Source organism: Dromaius novaehollandiae, chromosome 3 (genome assembly GCF_036370855.1).
Source record: "Dromaius novaehollandiae isolate bDroNov1 chromosome 3, bDroNov1.hap1, whole genome shotgun sequence".
Taxonomy (NCBI): Eukaryota; Metazoa; Chordata; class Aves; order Casuariiformes; family Dromaiidae; genus Dromaius; species Dromaius novaehollandiae.
In genome coordinates this window covers 17,327,579-17,351,932 of record NC_088100.1, presented here as the reverse complement: position 1 = coordinate 17,351,932, position 24,354 = coordinate 17,327,579, and the positions used below count along the sequence as shown (strand labels likewise).

The 24,354-nt window shown below is 40.1% G+C and overlaps 1 protein-coding gene across 1 annotated transcript in view; it reads left to right on the top strand.

Moving 5' to 3' along the window:
- The first annotated feature begins 14,740 nt into the window (after positions 1–14,740).
- Positions 14,741–24,354, top strand: part of TAF1B (TATA-box binding protein associated factor, RNA polymerase I subunit B) — a 49,132-nt gene continuing 39,518 nt past the window's right edge. Inside the window, exons 1-7 of the mRNA XM_064508471.1 lie at positions 14,741–14,861; positions 15,650–15,748; positions 16,276–16,363; positions 18,270–18,367; positions 18,661–18,756; positions 19,385–19,517; positions 22,093–22,249. Coding sequence (XP_064364541.1) covers positions 14,847–14,861; positions 15,650–15,748; positions 16,276–16,363; positions 18,270–18,367; positions 18,661–18,756; positions 19,385–19,517; positions 22,093–22,249 — 686 coding nt within the window. The 5' untranslated portion in view covers positions 14,741–14,846. The remainder of the gene's footprint in view (positions 14,862–15,649; positions 15,749–16,275; positions 16,364–18,269; positions 18,368–18,660; positions 18,757–19,384; positions 19,518–22,092; positions 22,250–24,354) is intronic.

Genomic DNA, 24,354 nt, shown 5'->3' with positions numbered 1-24,354 from the left:
TTTCAATCCCATGCCATGAATTTCTCCATTGCAATAAGAAGCCAAGCAAGGTTCATCACACCAAATATATGACACTCAGGAAATCAGAGCATTTTAGCAAAAAGAAAACAAATCCCATCTTTTAAATCAAGGAGCTTTTGTGACCATTTATGTTTTCCATATGTGGTTATACTGTATACTGAGCCAAAAAAGTCTTTGCATTCAAGGTCTTAAAGCTTAGAAGTAGCTGTAACGTATCAAGCACAGCCCCATGTTGCTACTGGAATAAAAATCTCCACCAAGCTGCCAAAAGTAAAAATAAAATGAAACCCTCCTCTAAAATGTTTACATATATTTCAAATGGAAGAGAAATATGACAAGTAGCTGGAAAAGGCAGCAATTCATTGAACCAATAAATAAACTATCTAAATTCAAGAAGAAGCCTTGAGAATGACATTAGTGAAAAATAAAGCACATCCGCTGGGGCAGTTCCTTCAGTCAATCACCCAAGGCAATTCTACTCCTCATGGGTTCAGGGAAAGTCAACAAGAAAGGAAAAATCACCAGAAGACATACAAAAGACAAAAGACCAGCCTCTGGAAGCTTAGCTTTATTGCTTGGTTCTGGATTAATCCAAATTGGCTCTGCTATAACAGAATTCTCTGGCTGGGCTCCTTCCTTGCAGTTTTACAGGCAGTAAATTCAGAAATACGAGATAATTGTGCAGGCTATACACCCCATACTCCTCTATCTGACTCACAACCAGCACAGGCCCCTACTGTGTGGAATTTGATTGTGTCTGGCTACAGCTGTCAACAGAGGCTGAATATATATGGGACATGAGTGCAGGCCAAAAAAAGAGCTGTTTCCAGGACTGTGCCGGTTAAATCTCCTCCAGGGATTCCTCGGGATTAGCTGACAGGATGCTCAACACACTTTGTCCTGGTGCCCACTGGTGGCTAAATCACACTGAGCTTTTGGACTGATAATGGGGTTGTTAAATCTGCTCAGACAGCAACATTTCGTAATATTGGCCAGACTTGACAGTAATCCCTTTGTTTCTCTCTCTGAGCTTTGGCTGGAAATAAGTCCTCCAGATCCTGGGCTATTAACTACTTTGGCAAAAGTTAACTACTTTGGCAAAAGTTTTTTTTTCCCCTAAGAGAACTACCAGGACCACCCCTTGATGACTGCAGCAAGAGAACTACATATAATGTTGAAATGATTAAAAATTATAACACTTCAAAAATTTTAAAGTAAATCAATATTAGAAGCAGTAGACATCCCAGACTGTTGAAAACTCTGAGAAGCAAAATATATTGGCGAAGTGGATGCTTATGGCTGTGCATTGAAGCAGAAGATATAAAAACACATTATTTAAAATGTGTGATAAATTATCTACTGTCAGTCTCTGTACCGCAGTACAAATAAATCAATGATAAGTTTAATGGGGCAGGGGTGTGAAAGCAATATTGGGATTCAAATAAAGAAAATGATGAAGACAATAGTAGAGGATTACATCTCCATTCATATTAAATTGATCAATGATTGGGATATCTACCTGCACTCCAATAGCACCCTGAGCTATTTATACACCAGAAAGCTGAAATAAGTGAACCCTTAGAAACACATAATTTGAAACCTTTATTCCTACAAAAATGGCTGTATTAAGGCCAAACTGTAAGATTTTCCAAAACTGGGATGTAAAGCTGTACATACACCTTCAAGAGAATTTTAAAGTCTCTTGTCTTTGTCAAGTTCACGTAATGAATTACCTAAGGACAATGAGCTAAACATGGTGTTTTGAAGACTGTGACATTGCATCAGTTAGGAATTTTATTATCTGGACAGATAATGAATGATGTATTACTGTAGCTATTCGCTTAAGGGTTCAATTAATAAATATTTATGCAGCTGTTTCTGGTATACATGCTTTATCAGCAGAACTTCAGTATGCTATGAATGATGTCATTTAAAACCAATATATATTAAATGGTGTATTCAAGGGTAGATGAATCTGTATAACATAATGCATAATATTAATGTGATTCCATGCATTTTTACTGGTTTACTGGGAGGCATCCAGATACATAAATTTATTGGAAGTCCAAGATTGTGTTTATTAGTTGGTTTAACCAGCTCAGATTATAAAACAGGATTATGTAAAAAATTTGAAGAATGCACTAGAGTACTTTGTGATCTTCTAGGTGCAGAACTTGAGGTAGTGAAAATATATGTCAAAAATATGTTATAAGCATCTTTCTTTGTATTGTTTGGAAGTAACAAAATATTATTTTATACTGAGGAGCATGTTAGGAGACCTTAGTAGGTACACATCAGGCTGTCATGAATGGATCTTAGTGTGGCTTACTAATAGGATGGCTAATCCTAGTAACTGCAAATAAACAGAAGACCCTTCTTTTGGACCACTATACGAAGAAGCAAGGTAATTTTGAAGCTCCAGTATTGTAAGAGGATGTTACAGACAATATGAAATTAAGGCTTGCCTTCATTAGGAGGCTCATATCTGCCATAAGTCAACCATTCCATTAATTCAACTTCCAGCAATAAACAAAACCCCTGCCATTCTTGTATTAAAAATGACTTGGTATCGAGGCGAGATCTAAAACAGAATGTCTTTCAATCACTTATATGTTGTATCTAAAATGTTACAGCACCAGTCTGCATCCGCACAGTGATTAAACAGTGCCAATCTCTCTTCACCATCCCACAAACCTCTCAGCTCATGGCTTTTCCTTGCCGTTTAGCTATTCCTCATTTTCAGGCAAGAAAGCAACCATGTACTATTTCACACCAACTATCTCAAACTGCTGTCTCTCTTGTAGGACACTTCTATCTCCAGAAGAATGATTCTCTTTCGAGAAAAACCCCCAAAAGACGTTGTCTTGAGCTATCTATGAGGAAGTGACTCTCTGAACAGAAGAACACGATCTTTTCCATTCCAGTTAGCTACAGTGCTGCAAATGACTTCAGCAAGAGCTGGAAAGGAATTTTACACAATTCTCAGCAGTCTGATTTTTTCGACATCTTTAATATCTGAATCAACCAAAGAAAGCTGTGAAGAACTGAAGCTCTACTGCCGATGAAAATGTTATGCCCTCCTGCAAATGGCATTTCTGCCCGCTAACCAATCTTTATCAGCTGAGATGCTAGAATCTTGCCTTAATGAGACACAGTAATCTCTGCTGGTGGCTTAATTCACTGTCTCACCCTAGTACAAAAGGGACTAGAACCCAGGCCAACAGCCTCCTTGGCTGCATTAGGCAGACCGTAGCCTGCAGGTTGAGGGGAGGTGATCCTTCCCCTCTGCTCAGCACTGGAGTGCTGGGTCCACTGCTGGCTCCACAGGACAAGAGAGACATGGACATATGGGAGTGAGTCCAGTGAAGGGCAATGAAGACGACAGGGCATCTCACAAACAAGGAGAGGCTGAGACACCTGGGATTGTTCAGCCTGGAGAAGGGAAGGCTCAGGGGAATCTTATCAATGTGTATAAATACCTGATGGGGGTAGAGTAAAGAAGACAGAACCAGACTCTTCTTAGTGGTGCCCAGTGAATACACAAAGGCAGCAGGCACAAACTGAAATACAAGAAATTCCATTTAAACATAAGAAAAACTTCTACTGTGAGGGTGACTGAGCACTGGAACAGATAGTCCAGAGAGGTTGTGGAGTCTCTATCCTTGGAAATATTCAAAAGGCATCTGGATGGGGTCCTGGGCAAACTGCTCTAGCTGATGCAGCTTTGAGTAGGGGGTTTAGACTAGATGATCTACAGAGGTCTTGGCCAACCTTAACTATTCTGTGATTCCCTGACCCTGTGTCAGACTGCTTACAGACTGGATCCAGGCTGGACGATGCAGCTCCACAAGCATCAGTAACTCTAGAAGTTGTTGTATGCACATGGCTCAGACATTCCTGTCAATATTTTAGCAGTACATGTGTTTTTAGATGGTGTTTAAAATGCCTAAGTCATGTCCACATGAAGCAATACCCAGGAAAAGAAGGCAAGTGATAGAGTAAATAGGAAGTTTCACAAAGCGTGATCAGCTGTTCCCAAAGGGTCTTGTAGTAAAACTTCTGAGATTTAAGAAAGCGTCTCCTTCACGTGCTTCACTTTGTGTCTTTGGAATTAGAAGATAAAGGTGACCTGGAGACACCTGGAAGAGTGTCTACCCTCCACTGAAGAGAGAAGTGAAGATGAACAGAAGAAACAACCCGGTGCGATGTGCGTGTGTCACAGATGACAGGTTCCTCCCAGATCAATATGTACTGACCACTATGACCACATTGCTCATGAACTTTACACTCAAAATCATTTCTCTCCTCCTCTTCTGATGATAAACATCCAGGGCAGCATAACAGCAACAACTCCTGGGCATGAACTTTACACTCAAAATCATTTCTCTCCTCCTCTTCTGATGATAAACATCCAGGGCAGAATAACAGCAACAACTCCTGGGGTTCAGTGATGACATTGACAATAATTTCATGATTCATGAATTGGCAATTGCAAAAGAATTATCAAACATGCATTTTGCTATATGTTTTTGCCTCAGACGAAAACTTAGAAAAATGTTCTGTGTTTTCTGATTCTAGTCAGAAAAAGGTTCTTTAGGACATGCTCTGAGTTAGGCCAGCAAAGTGATAGTTGAGTGGAGAGCTGCGAGAATTGCTCCAATGTATTAAATACACATAGATATATAAATAATTAATTTTGCTTCTCCCCATTCTCCTCACGTATTCCTTTAGCTTCTTAAATGATGAAGTCTTTGGAGCAAGGAGCACATAACAGCATTTGTTTGGAAAGTGCCTAGCAAACCCAGATAACAGCTATATATTAGCTCTGTCAACCTGGACCACTCCAGTACCAATCTCACACAGATGTCAGTCTGTGTTGTGCAACATCTGGCAGGTTTCTGCATGGGGCACTTACCCCGGGACAGTTCATCTACGCAGAATCAACTGACATCAGAGAAGGCTGTAAAAACCTGGATCATACTGTGCTGTTGTTTTTTTTTAATAGCCATAATATCTGTACACATTTCAGCAGTGCTGTCTCACAGTGGTTACATCCTATCCAGAAAGAGATGAAATTGCAAGGACAGAGCACTCAGACTTCTCAGCCTGATTGCAGGTCTCTGATCTGCTTGCCAGGATGGAAACTCACTGTTACCCAGAAGAGTGTGCCTCTTCCCTCGCAGGGGTAATGCTGGGCCAGGCTGTTTTGTTTCCCTATTTGCTGTTACAGAGCTACTCAGCTCTGTATGTTTTCCTGTGTGGGTGGAGAAAATCTCTATGCTTTTGCCAGCACCTTCTTAACTCTTTTGAAGCAAAGGGTCATATATGAGTATTTTCTGTTGTTGTCAACCTATGATTCAAAGTTATTTCAGAGTTGTTTTGTGAATGGATTATTTTAACATACTTTATTACATAATCTTGTTAAAAGAACCTTCCTGCAAGTTTGAAAGTTGCTAAGTTAACTAATATAACCTGTGTTGTTTTTTCTCATAGTTTTTTGAATGAATAAGGATGGAAAGTGGGCAGATTTTGACAAATAGCTTCAGCTGTTAATTCTGCAAAATTTCATGTCCTTGCCCTGCATGTGCAGACCATATGTTTGCCAGGCAAAAGAAGCTACTGAGGTGTAGCATAGAGGCATGTATAGAGGATTTCTCTCTACCTTACCAAAACATGAAATATGTCAAGGACTGTCACCTTGAAAGTTCAAAAATCATGTGTCAGGCCCCAAATACCTGGTAACTAGCCTCTATTCCTTTAAAGAAGAAATTGCGCATTTTGATCTGTCTCTTCATATTTCAAGCTCCTTCTTGTCCTTGTGTGTATGTTTGTGAAGACTATGATATCTCCTAAATTGCTGGAATCTAGTCTCTGATGCAGAAGCTCCCATCCTACATCTGTCTCCCTTTTCCATTCCCAGCCCTTACATCAGACCGCCTTTACGTACCCATCGAGCCCCCGTGCGCTGCTCTGGCTACTCAGTGTGTCCACGTGACTTTAGAAAAAGGGGAAAATACAGTGGGCTGCTTTTTTACACCTTTCCAGGCCTTCAACGTTGCATGAAAGAAATGAGGAGTGAGAGAAAACAAAGCTACCCTGACCTGATGGGCTTTTCCTACTTCTGAATTGCTGTACCTGAGAGGTTAAGAAAGTTTGGCAATAGTGAGGACAGAGAGTAAGCTTGGCTGCAGTATCCAGGCCAAGTGTACAATAACAGAAGTGTAATCCTCTGTGTTTTGACAGGGCCGTGAAAAAGGTTGAAATGTGTATTATAGAAAAGCATTTTGATTGACTGAAGCACAGGTAACTGTGTCACTTCTTTAAACTTTTTAGTCTAAAAATTATTTCATTGTATGTTTTTAAATAAACCATTTCACACAAAAGTTTTTATGTTTTTCTCAACATTTCCATTTTTCAGTCTCAAAAAAATTTTAAAAAGAGGAGAACCACTCCCCTGCCACCATCCCCCAAATTATTTATTCAAACCTTCACATATGTATTTCTGCTTTATCTCTACTTTCCCCATTTCCCTGCCTCTTGAGATGGAAATGCTGATCAGATGGGGCTTCCCTTCTGGACTGAATTTTGCAGGGCTTCTCCCATGCGGGAGACAAGCTCCAGTCCCAGCCAAAATGCTGCGAGTTACAGGGGGAAAAAAAACAGCCAACAAACAACTGTTGGAAACACTGCAAAACAGAGTGTCTATAGGAGCAATATATTCCCAGGCTGGGAAAATACTGAATTTTCACAACATTGAAGCAGATAATCTGGAGGAGGATGGAATTTTTTTCCTAGCGCTCCCTGGTACAAACAAACACTGCTGAGAAAACAAACTTGTTTAGGGTGAGAGAGGGTTGAATTAAACAGCGGTATCCATTTGTGGTCACCTAAAGCTGCTTCTATGCAGATCATTTATCTTTGTTTGCTGTTCTAAATCACCTAAATGGTGTGAGGAGTTTTGGGGATGGGTGTATGCTGTTTATGCCTTTGTTTGTGATTGCTTGCCCTTGTCATAATGAAAATAAGATTCCTGCCCTGACTTTAGGATCTCCGTCTTCCTTTCTAATGATTGTGAAGGATACTTGGAATACATTAGGATTTTGAAATCAGTAGGATTAATTAAAGTATCCCTTCCCTACCTAGGATATACTCTTGAATTAGCATGTAGTGTCTTACTTGTGTGGCCAAAATGAAGAAACAGAATAAAGATTGTGAAGGCATCATTAATTTGGGCACGTGACTTTTTTACCACACATTACATTCCATGTGAGAAAGAAAGCATTTATTTGGTTATCACTGAAAAAAAATTCTGCATGAAATCAAGCCCCACATCCACGGTCCATGAGACTGCACGATTTCACTCATTACCTTCAGAGTGTGATTAGGCTCTCACCCATTAAGTGAAGGTGACTTTATTGCACAGGTATGTGCTGGCTTTTCCTCCAGGCAAGGGTGGGATCCTGGAGCTTTCCATGGGTCATAGATTTGCATCCCACTTCTGGTTCAAAATCTTTTTGGAGATCTCATTTGAGGAGGCGTTCTAGATAGGTAGCATGTCTAGGGAAATAGAATGACTATTTTTTAAAAACACTAGCACCAACAAAAAATGTTGAAAAGATAACACAAGAAATGGGGACTGTAAGAGAATTCATTACTTATACATATTTAATGTGCCAGGACTGTAAAAGAAGGCAGAAATAAATAAGTAACAAAAACACAACAGGGACAATTAAATGAAAAAAAAAATCCTTGGTGCAATAATAGGCAGAATAATGCACTGCAGGATTATGCACTGATCTGACTAAGAGAAATTATGGTGTACAGATCTACAGATCCAGCTGCAAGTGGTGGCAACGATAGTTCTCTGTTTCCCAAGGGTAAGCTAAGGCTAAATATATTAATCTGTGGTAAGTCCTACAGTATATATACATACACGTAGCCCAAGTCAGTGTTTAGAGGGCATGATCCAAAATCCACTGAAACAAGTGAAAATCTTTCCACTGTCTTTAATGGGTTTTGGATGGGATCTGAAGATGAAATATATCAATAAACTGAATAAAAACAGAGCATGATTCATCCCTAGTTTTCCTCTCTTCATCCTTATTGCACAAAATCTCTATTAAAAGGGGGCTTCAGTATTTTTCTCCTGTTTATAACACTCAATCCCTTTGTTGCTGGTAAATGCATTACCTTAAGCAAAAGGTTTGCTAGAACTGTATAGTGCTGCAATTCAATTCACTATATAAAAACAGTTCATCAAAGAGTCTCAGCTACATCAGCTACATATACAGTTTTAGTCAGGGCCCATTATTATAATAGCAATCATAACTACTTTTTATAGCCCTCCTCTGGAAAAATAGTCCATGCACTGCATGGGTTCCTGGAAACTTAATAGCAATTTTTAATTAAGTGTTTAAAATTTGTTTGAATGTTGTAGCTAGAACAGCAAATATATACTTTTAAACTCCCTTTTTAAACTCCTGCAGTCCTGCATGAGTATTAATGACAAAAGCTACAATAAAAGTTGTTTATTGTGGTAGGAATAGAAATTGAGAAAGGATGTGTTAATTTTTATTACTGTCTAAGGGTATGTTAAATACTATTTTTAGTTCAATTTCCTTTGCTGAACATTTACTTTTCCAAGATCATGTCTAATTTAGTTAACATTTATCAATTGTCCTTGGTAACCTTGAACATACATGTCATTTTTGAAGAGCGCTGCATCCTGGGTAAGGAGATCCTACTGGTTCTTCTAGATTCTCCTGACTCCTACTGGATTCTCCTTTGACAGAGGCAACTTGGAAAAGCCAGATTTGAGCCCAAAGCTTGGGAGTGTTCTCCTACCTGACTCTCCTTTATCTCTATCTATTCAAATGTAGAATCCCCAATCATGTTTTTTGGAACAAATTTTGGAAAACTTGCTCCTAGCAGGATCCATGGAAGGATGGAATGAAGTATCATAGGAAAAAATGTGGGTTTTTTTAAGAGATTTACATTTTCTGAAATCAGAAAAGAAGTTGTTAGTTCCTTGCTATAACCTATATGTTCTATGTATGTTGTACTACTATCATATGCCACTTTAGAGATGATGGCATTTTAATTACGGGGAAAAAAAAAAACAATCTCAAGTGACCATTAAAGATACCAATAGGTATCTGCTATTTACCAAAACAACATTTGAACAAAAGGAAAAACTGAACTGCATTAAGCATAAAGGATATTTGGGGCTTGTCTGTTAAGATTTGGCCTAGAAAGAATGCTTTCTCATGCTGGTTTCACTGTGTACACATTGTAGCATGGTTTGGAATATTAATGACTGTTTGGTTAACAGTGACTTTGAATGTGGTATATTTTTTGAAATGTAATTTAACTTAGAGCTCTGCTAGTATGTAATTAATTAAAAAAGCTTCTGGAGCTGAAACTTAGCTCACTGGAAAATGGGTAAAAGCATGCAAGACTGCTCAGTATTCCAGTCCTGTTCTGAACTCTGTTGTGTCATGAGTTAATAACCAGTCTGATTACCTGAGCAGGCCCATTTATCTCAACAGTAGCATCTCTAGCACTTAGATAATGGCTCTAATATCACAATTCCATTTGTGTGTGTGTGTTTCTTTGGATATTTAAGGACTACCACTTAGATTTTTAAAATGTGTGTTTATATAAAATACATTCTTAAGACATACACTGTGCTGAAAATAAAGTCACTGCTGCATTAAGGTATTGAAGAAAATAAAAGATCCCCTTTTTGGTAAAGCTACAGGCTGGTATCCACATACTGGAGCTGACCAGCAGCTCAAGTGGGCAGGATTTATCATGAGAAACGATGGGAGAGAAATGGTAAAAGAGCCATTCTATAGTGCCTATTGCAAACTCGGGGAGGGAGGGGGGGGTTTAATAGCCCCAGGACTACTCATTACTTCTATGCAGGAACAATGACCAGGGAATACTTTTAGCTAAGGATTAGGCCCATCTTTGCTATTGCTTAGGTCACAGAGCACTGGGCAGTATCCGGGCCTTGGCAGTCCTAACTGTTGATGTTAACAAATGACTGCAGGAGAAAGCAAGCCTGTAACAGAAATCTACAGCAATAACCTGAAAACTTTTGAGGAATTAATTAGTTACACAGTAAAAAATGTTTCTAGGCCCATGAACTTAAAAAAAAAAAAAACAAAAAACTACCAGGGCTTGGTAAAATATAATTAATATACTACCATGCTTTCCTGGCTTTGCCACTTTCTGTGTTTTGCCTTCAGTCTTACATTCCTGCTTTCCATGGCCCATGTGTATTTTTCTTTGCTGCCTAGTTTTACTCAGCAGAGGAGCTGTGGGACACACTGTGCATTTATTGAACATGCACAAGCATGTACATGTTCAGCAGATTAACAACCTACAGAATCCTTTTAAGGATTCCTAGATTTGAATTTCTATCCGTGAGTAGTTGTTCCCAGTAGTATTATTTTGAACTCCTTAATAAAGCCCGGCTCCACAAGGTGGCTCTCTATTCCTTGAAAAATGCCGCTGTTTTTGTCTGTTAAACACTTCTGAGCATCATCTTCGGGGCTCTACAGAGGCGCAGTGCTACAGTGGAGCTCCAGATCCCCTCTAGCAGGCTTTGCAGTTTGCTTACAGTAAAGCCAGAAACTAGACAAAATCTGATACAATTAAAGTATTATAACTTGAAGGAATGCTTCATGTTAGCTGTTTAATAAAATACGAAAAAGGAGAAAATAAGGGCATTATGCATGCCTGGGATGTGAAATGGGACATTCACACACCCACTCCCTGCTCTGTTCATTTCAGCTGCAGCTGCTAAGACCACTTGCTTTTCTAGACATGTCCTACCCCGGCTCTGTATATCTGAAGGACCACATTAGCATAGTCACCAAGCGCTGGCAGGTGCAATTTCTGCTAATATGGACAGAGAGAAAGCAGCCTGCTCCTCATGAAGCACATCCCACTATTGCTTCTGAGAAGGTGGCCAAGGCTCAGAACGAGGTCATCACTTGCCTCACCCCTCCAGCCAGGCCTTCAGCATCCTCAGGCAGATGACTTCATTGCTGACCACAAGCTAGCGTGGTTTCAGGTCATGCAAGGCTACACTTAGAGACTTTTACCTTCTAGAGCAGCTCATCTGAATGTGAGATCCTTCTCTGTAGTCTGTCTCCAAACACAGCTAGTTAGACGATCACAGAACCCCAGCTCCCCGTGGTGTGTCAAGTCACATGTGAAACTGGAGGACTGTGGCACATGCCGTGTTCCTGTGTGAGATGGGCTGGACTGCAGCACACGAGCAAAGCAGAAGCTGATGGTGTGAATCCCATACTCAGTGCATCTGACCAGATAAGTCTGCCCTGCCTCCTGTGTGCAGTACTGCCACCTTCAGCTATCAAAAATCCAGCTTCATGCTGCTCAAATCTTACAAATGGCTTAAGAAAACCTGAGTAATCTTTGGAGAAAATGTTACCTGCTTTCTGTCGCTTGAGCTGGCCGGGGGCATATTTTCAGTTTTTCCACAGCAGGGCTAGAAATGTACTTAAAAAATAAAGTTTGAGAGCTGAAGCTGTAAAATAAACACTAAACATCACAAGGCAATGCTGGGTGTGCCTAAGCTGTAACATTAAATTCAAGCTTCTTGTCGCTTCCTTCAAAGCTCTGTTCAGCTCAGCCCCTCCCTGGTTATCCGCCCCTGCTGGGCTTGCTGCAACCCCTGCTCTCCGCTGCTGTTCCCACCTTCGTCTGCTCTCGTGTTAGCCTCCTGCACAACTGTCTCTCTGTGGCTTTCTCTCCTCTGCACTTCTGCTTGGAACAGCTTTTCCCCTTGACCCTTTCCATATTGCAGTCTCTCCTAAAGATTGCTTAGAGTGACATCATCTGGTTTGGCTAAAAGCACCTATTTCTTGTTTTCCTAATTTTCCTTTGTTTTCTTTAAATACGAGTTGTTCCATGGAGAGACTTCCCTTTTCTGAAGGTACAGAAATCAAACTATAGGTGCTAATAACTATGCACATTTTTCTATAAACTAGCTTCTGGTAGATCTGCCCAGTGTTAAATCTTCACAATCTTTAGAGCAGCTGAGGTTGCTTTTCTGCTCTGACCCCCTTACAGTAGGTGTCTGACAAGGAACAAAGTGTATGTTGGACTCTTGGGAGAATCTCTGTTAAAGAAGTTCACGTCCTGGAACCAACAGTTTCATGCGCTGTATCCGGAGGGACAGGCTAAGGGACATGTCACTCAGTTCAATGTGCAGTTTTTGCTTGTTCACATGTAAAAAATCTGCAGTCAAGAACCAGAAATGTGATACCAGCAAAGGAACCCAGTTCATTACAAATTCAAACCAATGGAAACAACAGGACGTATTATTTATCTAAGCCTTGAATCAATCTGACTACTATGCATAATGATCTTCATTAGAAAAGTTGAGCTGAAGTAGGAAGACAGTCTGTCTCCTAGCTTTGAAATTATCATACCCCTATCTATCAGTATGCTTGGGTAACTTGTAATTAGGGACAAAGGTTACACATAATTTTACATGCTGAAAAACCGGTTTTATACATGTCACTTCAAAAAATATTTAAGAAATAGATACATGACTTGCTACCCCCACTGCGCTTCGAATTTTTGCTCTTAGATTACTAGTCTGCACTAATTACTTGATGGACTTAAGAAATACTTATACAACCTTTGCGGTTATATGGAGCCGCAAATACTAATACATAACTGGTAGTATCCATATCAGTCTTTGTATAACTTTTCTTTATGGATCTCAAATTACCTTCCAAAGTCTAGTGGCTTTTTATATCTCTAGTTCACTTCTGTGGAAAACGTAGCTCAGAAAAGTTAAGTGGATGGTCCAAAACCTGAGAAAGTGCTTGCCCGTTCAAAACTTTACTGGCATGTTACATCAGCCCTTAATTATACTGGTATAGCTCCCCACACAGTTGGTCATACTTTTCTTCTTTTCTGGTTTATCTTCAGTTGCTGTCCCTGAAAATGAAGGCGTCTAGTTTTGACAAACTGGCAAAGTTGTATGATTAAGCTTTCTTTGCAATAGTGTTGATTGGCTGTAATGAGAAAAAAAACAGTCCTAACTCCAAGGTCCTGCCTCATCAAAGCAGTTATTGCCTTGCTTAATTTAAGTAAGTTATTCCGTCTCGATAAATCCGCTGAGTAGGCCCATTGACTATGCGCAGTGCCAAGTGAAACATGAAAACAGCTGTTGGTAGGATCAATACCTTATCTTCCAAACTACAACACAAGTCTTCCTGTTTTATCATAGATATAGTTACTCTGATTTTTTTCAAGATAGTATTTCATCTTAAAAATTCATTAGAAAAAGATCAAACTCCTTCCATCAAATGAAATGGTCCTGCTTTCCCAGAACAGTATTTTCACAAACAAAAAATATGGAAATCAAAATCACAAGTAGGATCTGTTTCATCAAAGTATTAGCTACGTTTCTGTGAGGTTGACAATCACCTTTTTAGCATGTCAGGAATTATATGCATAATTCTCTTTAATGGGTGTTACAAATGTTCATCCTACACTGAAAAAAGATCACAGTTGGTATGAGTAATAACTTTTTTCTTGAACATAAAGAGTTCCCCTCTAGCTCTGTACGTATGCTCCAACATCAATGCAACCACAGCTGTCAAGGGAGCCTCACCTCTCTCTATGTATATTTTAGCTTTAATTTTTTCCCATGCTTTCACTTAGTGGACTTTTTTTTTTTTAAGGGACCTAAACCTGTTCTCCAGTTTTGTGGGCAAATTCCTTGCAATAACAAATCTCAGTATTTAGACATCTTTAAACATTATTATTAGCATACAAGAAATTAGAGACCTACATTAAGATTTGGAGGTTTGGGGTTTTTTTAATTGAAAGTGGACTTGAAATCATAGTTTCCCTCATTCAAGAATCTCCAAGCACTTTACACAGCTAAATGAATTGTCATGGTCTCCTTTTGCAGGAGGAATAATAGTGCCCCTGTCAGCAGCTCAGCACAGCTGCAGCAGTAACAACACACGCGTGTCCGCCCAGTGCGAGTCCAGGGTGCCACAGGAGCTCCGTGGGGAGGGACAAGGCAGTTTGGGGGTGGAGGGGCCTCTGTCCTCTCCAGTCCCCCTCCCCTCAGCAGGGAAGTGCCCCACGTCCCTGCAGTGTCTGAGCGCCCCAGTCCCTTCAGTGTTCAAGTGCCCCATGTTCCCTTGGTGCTTGAGTACGTGTCCCCTCAGGGTCTGGGTGCCCCATGTCCCCTCAGTGCTTGAGGGCCCCATGTCCCCTCAGGGCCTGGGTGCCCCATGTCCCCTCAGTGCTTGAGTACACGTCCCCTCAGGGGCTGAGTGCCTCATGTCCCCTCAGTGTTTGAGGACGCCATGTCCCCTCAGGGTATGGGTGCCTCATGTCCCCTCCTGGAGAAGCGCCCTCGTGGGGAGCTCCTCACGTTCCCTCGGCGTCTGAGTGCCCCACGTCCCTTCAGCAGCAAAGTGCCGCGTGCCCCTTGGTGCTGGAGCGCCCCACGTCTCCCCAGGGGCCTCTCGGCCCCACGCCAGCCCGGCTGGCGGCTCCCGGGCGAGGGGACCTGGGGGAAGAAGGGAGGGAGCCCCCCGGACAAGGCCACCCGGGGCGCAGCGCTGGGCAGGGCCACGGCGCCGGGCACGGTGCGGAGCGGGAGGGGGGCGCATCCGCGGCGCGGCTCCCGAGACACGCGGCCTGGGGCCGCGGCGGGGCCGGAACGCGAGTGCGAGAGCTGCTGTTTCCGGGGGCGGCCCGCGGCGCGGCGCCCGGCGGCGTTGCCATGGTGGAGGCCGCGGGGCGGCGGTGCTGGCATGGAGGAGGCCGCGGTGCGGGGCGGGCGGGCGGCGTCCGGGTGGGGGGCCGGGGCGAGGGGGCGGCTGGTTTCGCTGCGGTGGGGGAGGCTGGCGGAGCGCGGCGGCGGCCCGGCCCGGCCCGGCGCAGGGGAGCAGCGGCGGCGCCGTGGCCGTGCCCTGCCCGCAGCCGCCCGCGGCGGGGCCCGGCCGGGGCCGCCCTCGGCGGCGGCGGTGCCGGCGCCGGAGCCCGCGGCGGCAGCGGCGGCTGCTCTCCCTGCTCTGAATTTCGCCGCCCGACCCCGAAATCAGCTGCCTTCCCCAACCCGCCTGCCTAGGGTGCTTCCAGCAAACGTTTTCCCTGTTGGTTTCCCTCTTTTCTCCTGCCTGCCCGCGGGACACCATAACTTCCCTGAGTAATCTCCCTTTTCCGCGGTATGTCTCTCCACTTACCTGTGCAGGCTTCCTGCCGTGGCACGTATTTCTTCACTGTTCAGAAGGGCATTACTTTCATCTCCCACCGCCTACTTTTCATCTCTTCTTCTAGTTCTGATTTTTATTTTTACGTCATGTGTTCTAGGTGTAGATTATTACTCCCTTGTGCTCACATACACAAAATTTGATGCCTGTCAGCTGAAGAAGTTATTTGTTCTCTTATCTGTAGCTGACAGTGAATGCTATGATTACTCGTTATTTAGTTACAGCTAACATAAAGGGCAGAAATATTCTGTTCTGTAAGTAATCTGAAAAGCTGTGCAGTAGGCCCGTAATAGTGTTATTTGTTCTACTTGAACACATATGAAACTAATCTTTTTTTCTTTTAGGAAGATTATCATGAACGCTGTGTACAGTGTTCAGAAGTAAACTGGGGTCTCACTGATGGAGGCAGATTTTATTGCAGAACTTGCCACAATGTTATAGAGGTAAAAAGCCAAGCTGCTGTCTTTGGGAAGGGCATTTCTCTGGTTGTTTCTTGTTTTTAAGAAAATGTTCGATTTTGCTCCTTGGCATTAGAAGTTGAAGGCAGTATTGCCAATCTCCCATTTTCATGCTTTACTTAATGCTGTTTGAAACTACTATTACTTCAAATCAAAATGTAGAGCGCCAGTTTCAGAAAACTCACAAGTTTTAAAATGCACTAGGTTAAGACAGCATTTTACTGTAGCTAGAGCGCCGGTATGCAGTGTAGGTGCACAAGAAGTGTTGCGTGGGTGTTGCTGCACTTCATGGCAGTGCCCATGTAGACAAACCCTGATGTATGTCACCTGTCTTTCCAGGATGGTAGTTCTCTATTTTTGCTTTTCCTGAATAGAAGGTTCAGAATGTTTTGTGAATTATTCTGGGTTTCGATTTTGAGATTTGATCAAGTTCCTCCATTGTTTTATGATGGAGCAATCTGTGCAAGTTAGACCTGGCCTTTTCCTTACTGACATATGTTACTGTTTTGCAGAGAACTAGAGAAGTTGTAAATACTGATGTTATTTCTAACACAAGAGTCCAGACGATCTCCAGAGGTTTAAGAAAGCAGGAAAAAACTGGTATGTATATCCTTCTCTCCCTGTTTTGCATAAATAAGAATGACTGTAGTGGGTCAGATCAAAAGTTCACATAGTAAATTATGTCTTAGCCAAAAGTAGATAGCTAGGGAAGACTGTAAGAACAGGAACATAGTACACCCCACAAACACTGTCAGCACCTTCAGCAGTCCAACTGCAGTGACTTCCTGAGTGGCAAGTGACCTCTGAGAACTTTGTTTTTTCCACTGAATATAATTATATGTTACCTTTTGTCAGTTGTATTTGTGTGAGCCCATGCTCATTGAAGGTACCTGTGGCATTCATTCAGTTGTGGTGATCGTTTTATTTCTTCCTTGTGATGACTGTAAACAGGAAAGTTGTCTGTGCTCATAGGTGAGGTATAACAGTGGTCCCGCTCTTAGAATCTATTGTGTTACAGGTGCTTGGCCCTGTAATCTACACACAAACCTACATGTAAGAGTTTTCATACAGTTATGGTAGTTAAATGTTACATCTTTCATCCTGAGTTACTTCTATGCTTTTTATTTCATGATTCAAAAGAATAGTAGTCATTACATATGATAATATGCTATAAGGATGTCATGGTAAGGCTGCTGCTGAAACTATGTATACTGAGATGTTTGGATAGATGTTTTAGTGTTGTAGTCACTTCCCTTGAAAAAGCAAAAATAAATTACAGTGCTAAATAAAGCGTGGGGTATCTGTCTTTGTGATATGCTAACGTCTCTTCACTGTACTGTGATGACAGCAGATTACTGCGTTCTTTGAAAAGAACTATTGTGGGAAGGTGAAGGGAGGTGTGAAAAGGGAGCAACGTTAACAGCTCCACCTGTCTTTATCCTGTCTTGCTCCTAAAGTCTGAGCCTTGTACCATTTCTTGCTTTTTACTTCTCCTGTGAGAGGTCTCATTAGCCATCCCCCCAGCTTCCTTCAAAAGAAATCCTTAGCTTCATGCCGTCAGTTCCTTCTGTGAGTGCAGTTACAGTATACTCTTACAGCTTGTTTACCCCATGTGTATAGGAGTAAGCGAGATCTACAGTAAACAGTTAAAGCCAACATCATTAAAGCATGACAGAAACTTTGGGCAGATAAGTTTTAAGATGGTGAGGTTCAAGGGGAGTTACTAAAGCAGACATTTGAAATACGTGATAAGGAAGGAGGATATTTTATTACCTAATAGTAGATTGGAAGGAAACATAAGGAAGTATAGGTATGGTGGGAATGAAAAGGAAGTTGAGAAATGCAGAGAAAATTCATAAGACCAAAAAGCCTATAGAAAGGAGCTGTATATATGGAGAGCTAAAGGTGAAGAGTATGTGTAACAGTCTGAGGTGATAACAAGTAGACTGGAGCAGGCCTGTTCTATATGGGATTCATATTGTGCTGAGCTTTGCTAGAAGCTCTGAATGTCTGAGAAGATTTCTTTCATTTAAATTTGTATGGTTCAGTGGGAAAGAACGTTGAAGAACACAGTGATATTGCTTGTTTTTTTGTTTTGTTTTGTTTTTTTGCCTGACTCACCACTTTAATGTGTTCCAGTTTTCTGTGCTGGGGATGGGAGAGAAATGATAATACTTTTTTTTTATGACAGGTTTTTAGTGATTTTAAAACTTCACTCTCCACTGGATTACAAGTGTCACATTAGAAATTATAGTGAAATATATTATTCTTGGAAAATGTGTGGAGAACAGCTCTTGTTCAATAGTTTTATTCTTATTTAAGACTACAAATAAATGAGTTGCTGGGATATTTGGCCTACTGGAGCTGGTCTTTGCTCCAGGACCTGAAATTATTAAATACAGAGCTACATCTTAGTCCTGGTACCAAGACAACAGAATATTATGTGCAAATAAGTGTGCAAAAAGTTAAAAAACCAAATAAACAAACTTTGTCTTCTGTTACGTAGATGAAGGCTGGGAATGGTATGTTTGTGAAGGCTTTCAGTTTGTACTCAAGAAACAAGCAGAAGCTTTGGAAGCGTTAGGAATATGTCCGCAAATGAAGGTATGTAGACTTCAAGGTCAGGTGGACACACTGTAAGTGAGTAACGGTGAGGGTTATTTAAAAAGATTATGATTTTTAAAGTGGGTCAGATAACTTTTTTTTAAAAAGCATTGAGCATGTGAAAACAAACTTAGTTTCCCTGGTAACTTTAAACATAGTTTATAAATCCCAGTTAATAAAATTGGAGCCAGAACATTTTTCAGATTCCAGAATTGTAAATTACAGTCTGTTCTCTCAGAAATTAATGAACTTGTATACTTTTGGACTAATCGTTGTCTATTTATATTTATCAGGATGAAATTCTGTGCAATTTTTGGAGGCGTTACCTTCAGAAGAGCCAACAAGCATACTGTAACAGACCAGCTGGGGAAGCTATCAAAGTACTATCAGTAAGTGAAAAGCTCAAATCCCGTGAGCAGTTGCCTATTTTTTAAACCTCAACAACAGAGGTTTTCGTTCAAGCTATATATCTAACTTGCACTAATGTCGCTTCAGCGTGAAGAATGTCTTCTAAACTGGATTCCAAATATCTATTTTGTTTTTTCCTATTTTTAAGAAAAAAGATACTTCTCTGAGTATAGAAAACTGCTTAGTTAAAAATGCTGCTTTGTTCTGGCATAGGTAGACCATACTGTTCTATGAGCAGATAGAGCAGAAATTATAATACAAACTGTGTCATCATCTCTTGTCATTTACCCCCCCACTCTCCTCAAGTTACTCCTCAAGTTTTCATCGAAGTTTGATTCTATATATTGTCTGCTTTCTGGTTACTATAGCAGACTGGAATGCAGCATGAACACTAGGGATCTTTCTCATCTTGAGAAATCCTTAAAAATAAGAATATATTTTGCAGGATTTTTTTAAACTACTGGTGATTGATAGAACAAGTAAAAATGTGAGCAGTTCTGGTTTAAACTTCATGGACTGTTGATCTCAGACCTATCAGACTTTACTTGGTTTCTTCAGATTAAAACAGCAAAGAACGCTAGATAATACTGACTTATTTACACAAAACAGGGATGTGATAGCAGTACAGATGTGGATAGTGAACCAGAGAGACCCAGCCTTCTGCACTTGTTATCTTTCTCTGAAAGTGATGGGGATCTACTGACTGATTGCAGCTTTGGCTCATCGATTGGCAAAGTCTCAGGTAGGAACAATGAACTGAAATATCTAGAAACCTTTTTTGTGTAGTTATATATATTTTAAATGTATTCACGTAGTATGAATTGGAAGATCTTGTTGACCTGTTGTTGGAAAGTGTGGAGTTTTTAGTCCTACTTGCCACTAGAGTACTTTCTATACTGCCAGAAGACACTTTTTTTTCCCCCCCTCCTCCAAGGAGATGAATGTTGAACAGGGTCTAGAAATACAATGGGAAATGCAGGAGGAAGTTCTGTTTTATAAGATTGCTCCATGCCTTCTATTTGGAGTGGGGAAAAAGGTACAAAAATGGAGACACAAATTTCTGTGAATATGATGCAAACACTTTTCATCCTTTTATTGTTATACTAAAATGATGAGATTTGCAGGTGAAAGACTGCTGTATGTTTATATACCTATCAGTACATGGGTTTTACACAAACATATATTATATCAAGGAAAAGGAATTTAGTGAAAAAAATTCTAGTGAAAATATTCCACTGAATTTTTTTACCTTTTTGAAATCTATAGCAACTCCTTTCTTCCTTGGTACTTGTTTCCATTTTATAGTTAAGTTTCTAAGAGTTTTAGAGTAGATAGGTAGTCTTAAGTTAGGAAGTAATTTGACATGTTTTTCTTAGTCTCTTGTTTCAGAGATTAAATTCGGCTTAAGTAGTCATACCTATTTCACTAAAAGCCCTTGAAATGGATGAGAACTCAGTGACACTAAAAGTGCATTTTGAAGAAATTAGACAAACATAGCAATTGTGTTGTATAGTGAAATTCGACACAAGTAATACTAGATTGATGTTTTAGTCAACCGTAAATTATTGTGAAGATTCACAGATCTCCTTTTCTGTGCCATTTTTATTGAGTTGTTATTGCTACACACAGGAAACCTTAACACTTTTTTTTTCCCCCCCACTAAGAGGCTTGTCTAATGTGCAATCATTTTTTGTTATTTTTGGGTAGGGATGATAATGAATTCCACTGAGTATAGCATGGAGATATTGCTAGAGAAGCCTATGAAACAATTTAAATTGTTAGATGTGTGTAATTGTGTGTTGTCATGCCTTGAATAAGCTGGAAGAAGTAATGGAAATTGCGTGCCATCATTAAGGCCACAAATATAATGAAGATTATTTTAAACTGGGTTGAATGTGAAATTATAATAATGAAGCTTCGGTCACAAAGCTGCCTTTAAGCACATATATACCTATAAAAGGTGAAACTGTTGATGGAAAGGATTAAGTGCTTTAATACTCCGACGCCCCTATAGGCAGTAGCCATTCTGGGATGCTCCCATGTAGACCTCTTTTAGTTTATACCAGGTGTATGATTGAGTTGGTTCCTTTAATCTCTTGCAGTATCCCTACTCAGCAGCATTTCTGAAGCCAGTAGGTGGCATCAAAGATCAGTTGTGGCTCAGGAAATTAATATTTGTAGCTGTGTCATCATACTGGGTGCCAGTGGGTGCCGGACCTGTAGCCCCTGAGTCAACAGCTCCCAGCACAACCATGGACTCGCCAGGCTCTCTGAGCTGCAGCTTCTTTTGTGGGCTGCAGCTCCCAGCTGGGAATTTGGCCCTCTGTGCTCCTGGTTTTAACAGGTGAACAGCCTCTCGTTGAAGAGAGTGAGAAAGCCTCTACGGAATCAATGCTGACATTTGGCACTGGTGTACAAAACGTTTTCATTTGTCCTGGTTTATGATGTAGGGAAGAGAGACTTGACTAGTTCTCTCCTTCCTTCCCTGACCTCCCAGGTTTTGCTGCTGAAAAGGTTTCTAACTCTTAAATCACTCCTCTGTATTAAACTTCTTGTTTCTGCTTCTCTCAGTTTTTACTGATTCATCGCAGTAAGGAAATAGGCTGGTTCTTTTTCTTTTCACCCACTTTACCATTTGCTGCATTTGTATTTTGAAGGTGTTTCTTTGTCTTTGAATTTAGACTTTTTAAAAATAATTCATACTTTTTCATGGTTAGAGAATATATGGCAGATGGCTATACACTATCCATATTTCAGTAAAATTTCTACAGTGTAAATCATGTTCTCTTTATAGTTCTGACTGTGCTGAAGTTTAAAACTCAATACTTGGGAACTATTAAATTCTGTGTTTTAATCCTCAACTCTGAGGTGTTAATTTAGACATATCACTTTTTTCCTCCTTGTTTCCCCCCTGCTCCTTTATCTCTCAAATAGAAAACAGTATTTGCAGCTCATAACTGCTATTGGTTATGTGTTGTATAGAGATTAACAGCTTTCTAGAATTCCAGGTTTAAGTGCAGGTCCCACTGAAAGATCTGTTTTGATAGTTCCAGAGTGAGTTTTGCCTCTTCATATAATCCAGGATTCTAGTCAAGCAAAGTAGCAGTTCATGAGTTAGTCATCTTACATCTTGGTAGAAGAATAAATTAAAAAGTTAAGCTATTTAACCCACTAACCCAAAGTAGTGATTTGAAAATTTTCCTAGTGGCTAAACAAGCTCCCATGTATGTTCCTTTATATTAATTTTCTGCATACCATGAATCATATGTGTGTCATATCAGATATCTTTTCTCTTTTCTTTTTAATATAAACCAAAGAAAGCACCTCTGTCTGCTCTGGATCGGTAGATGGTAGCTTGCATTTAATGAAGAACCAAAAGGACAAACTGAGGATGTCAATGCCAATGACCCTTTCATTTTGTTACATGGCATTACTCTGGCTGAGAGAACCAATGACATTATCTGATCTCTTAAGGTATGAATAGTTCCTAGTGAAATATTTGTTGCTTTTATAAAGAATAAACATGAGGTTTTTTTAATTGGATCTTTATCTTTGCCTTCTTGCTAATATGCTCAGTAATAGTGAGATGACCCCTATAGTTAGTTGCTTTATCTTTTCTGTGACAGAAGAATTTATGGAACTGCTTTTTGAGAACTTGAAATACCTTCTGTATACTGATACTGCTTTTTAACAGATGTTGAAATAGTGGGTAGTTCTGAAAGATGGGGAAAAATGTTTTTTCCCCTCAAAATTTAAGGAACAGGAAGACTTAAGTAACTGCAAGTTGATTACAGTCTGATTGTCACACTCAGACAAAGTAAAGGAAACACTGATTGAAGATTCAGTTGATATGGTAGATTTCAGTTCTTTTTAAAAACAAAGTAAAGAAAAACAAACAAGGTAACAAGTACATGCCTCCTTCCCCACCTCATGATGCATATAATTGGTATTGCTGCTCAATGCTTGGCTAATATAAGGTAAGTTTACCTCAAAGCCTGATCTTCTCTAATGGCCTCTCTGCCTCTGGAACCCCCTTCTCTCCTCCTCCCCCTTTTCTCTAATTATAACTTTGTGCAAGTTTTCTGAGAATGGTGGGTATTGAAGATGCTTCTTTTCCAAGTACTTTTAAGAAGGCGGAGGTTTATATGTCTTGAAGTACAGCAGTTAATGCCAGCTAACTTATTTCTATGAGAAAACATGTTTAACCCTTTGATTTAACTTCAGGGAACTGCTATTACATTCATCAGTCAGAATTGCAGCATTGCATTTTTGGATATGCTGTTGTTGCATAAATGGTACGTGTAAAATGTTCAGCTTAAAATGCCGCAGCATTTGAAGTTCAAACTAGCACCCTGCAATACAAAAGTAGATACTGAGTAGATTAAGAAATACTAGAACTCAAAGGTAGTTTGCTGTGACAAGATTTATTGTTGATTAATATGTTCCTAAGGAATGCGGGAATCGGAACTATCATAGCCTACTCTTTATTTTTATCAATTATTAGAAAATACATAAATCATATCTGATAATTTTGTATAGGGCAAAAATCAAAGTAGTAAATCACAATTATTGGGGCAGAGCAAATGGTACACAGTAATAAAGACTTCTTGCTTAGCCCTTCCTGTTTGGAGAGAAGAATGCATAATTTAATATCCTGTTCTTGGATTACTGTATCTTGGAAACTAAACTGTCTCTGGAAAGCATTTAGGGGTCATACTAGGCAAGTACATCTTCAAGAATGCCTGTTTTAGCCTTTTTTTTTTTTTCTTTTTTAACCACAGCACCATATTATCGAAGCTCATAGTTATATGAACAGGACAGTAATTAGAAGGATTGTGTTGATTGAATATTAATGGCATATTGTTGCATTCAGCATTTTGGAATTGGGCAATGCAAAACAAGATGATTTAAAACCTGGAGAACTTCCTTCATGCTGGTATATTCAGAGCTCAGCACATTTACTTAGATTTAGAGGAAACATAAAAACAGCAAAAAAAATGAAAAAGGAAAAGAAAAAATAGGTACTAAAAAGCTAGCAGAGAAAGGCATAATCAGAAACCAATAACTGGAAATTGAAGTAAGATAAATTGAACGAGAAACAAGGAGCATCTCTTTTAGCCTAAGAATAATTTAAATACCAGAGCCAATTACCAAGGGAATTGGTGTGTTTCCCACCTTTTCTTCTGTTAGAATCGTGACTTTCTAAAAGATATCATCTGATCAGATACAATTTATGGGTTCAATACTTGTATAAGTGGGTAAACTTAATGGGGTATCAGAATGATCCAGTGGCTTTAAATACGCTGAGCACATGAACTGAATTAAATGCAGAAAGTGATGTTTAAAAGAATGTCATTTGTATTGCAAAGTTTTACAATGATACGATAGTTATATAAGACTGTCATTACATTATCATGCTTCCCTCCCTACCCTTGAGGTCTATGCCTTTCACAAGTTTAATGAAGAAGGAGGAAGAATTGTAAGTTGCATGAACTACCCTAAAACTCTTGTTTGCTAACATCTGAATATTTAAGTTTAAAAATCAGTGTTAACATTTTTGCATGCATTAAGATCAAAAT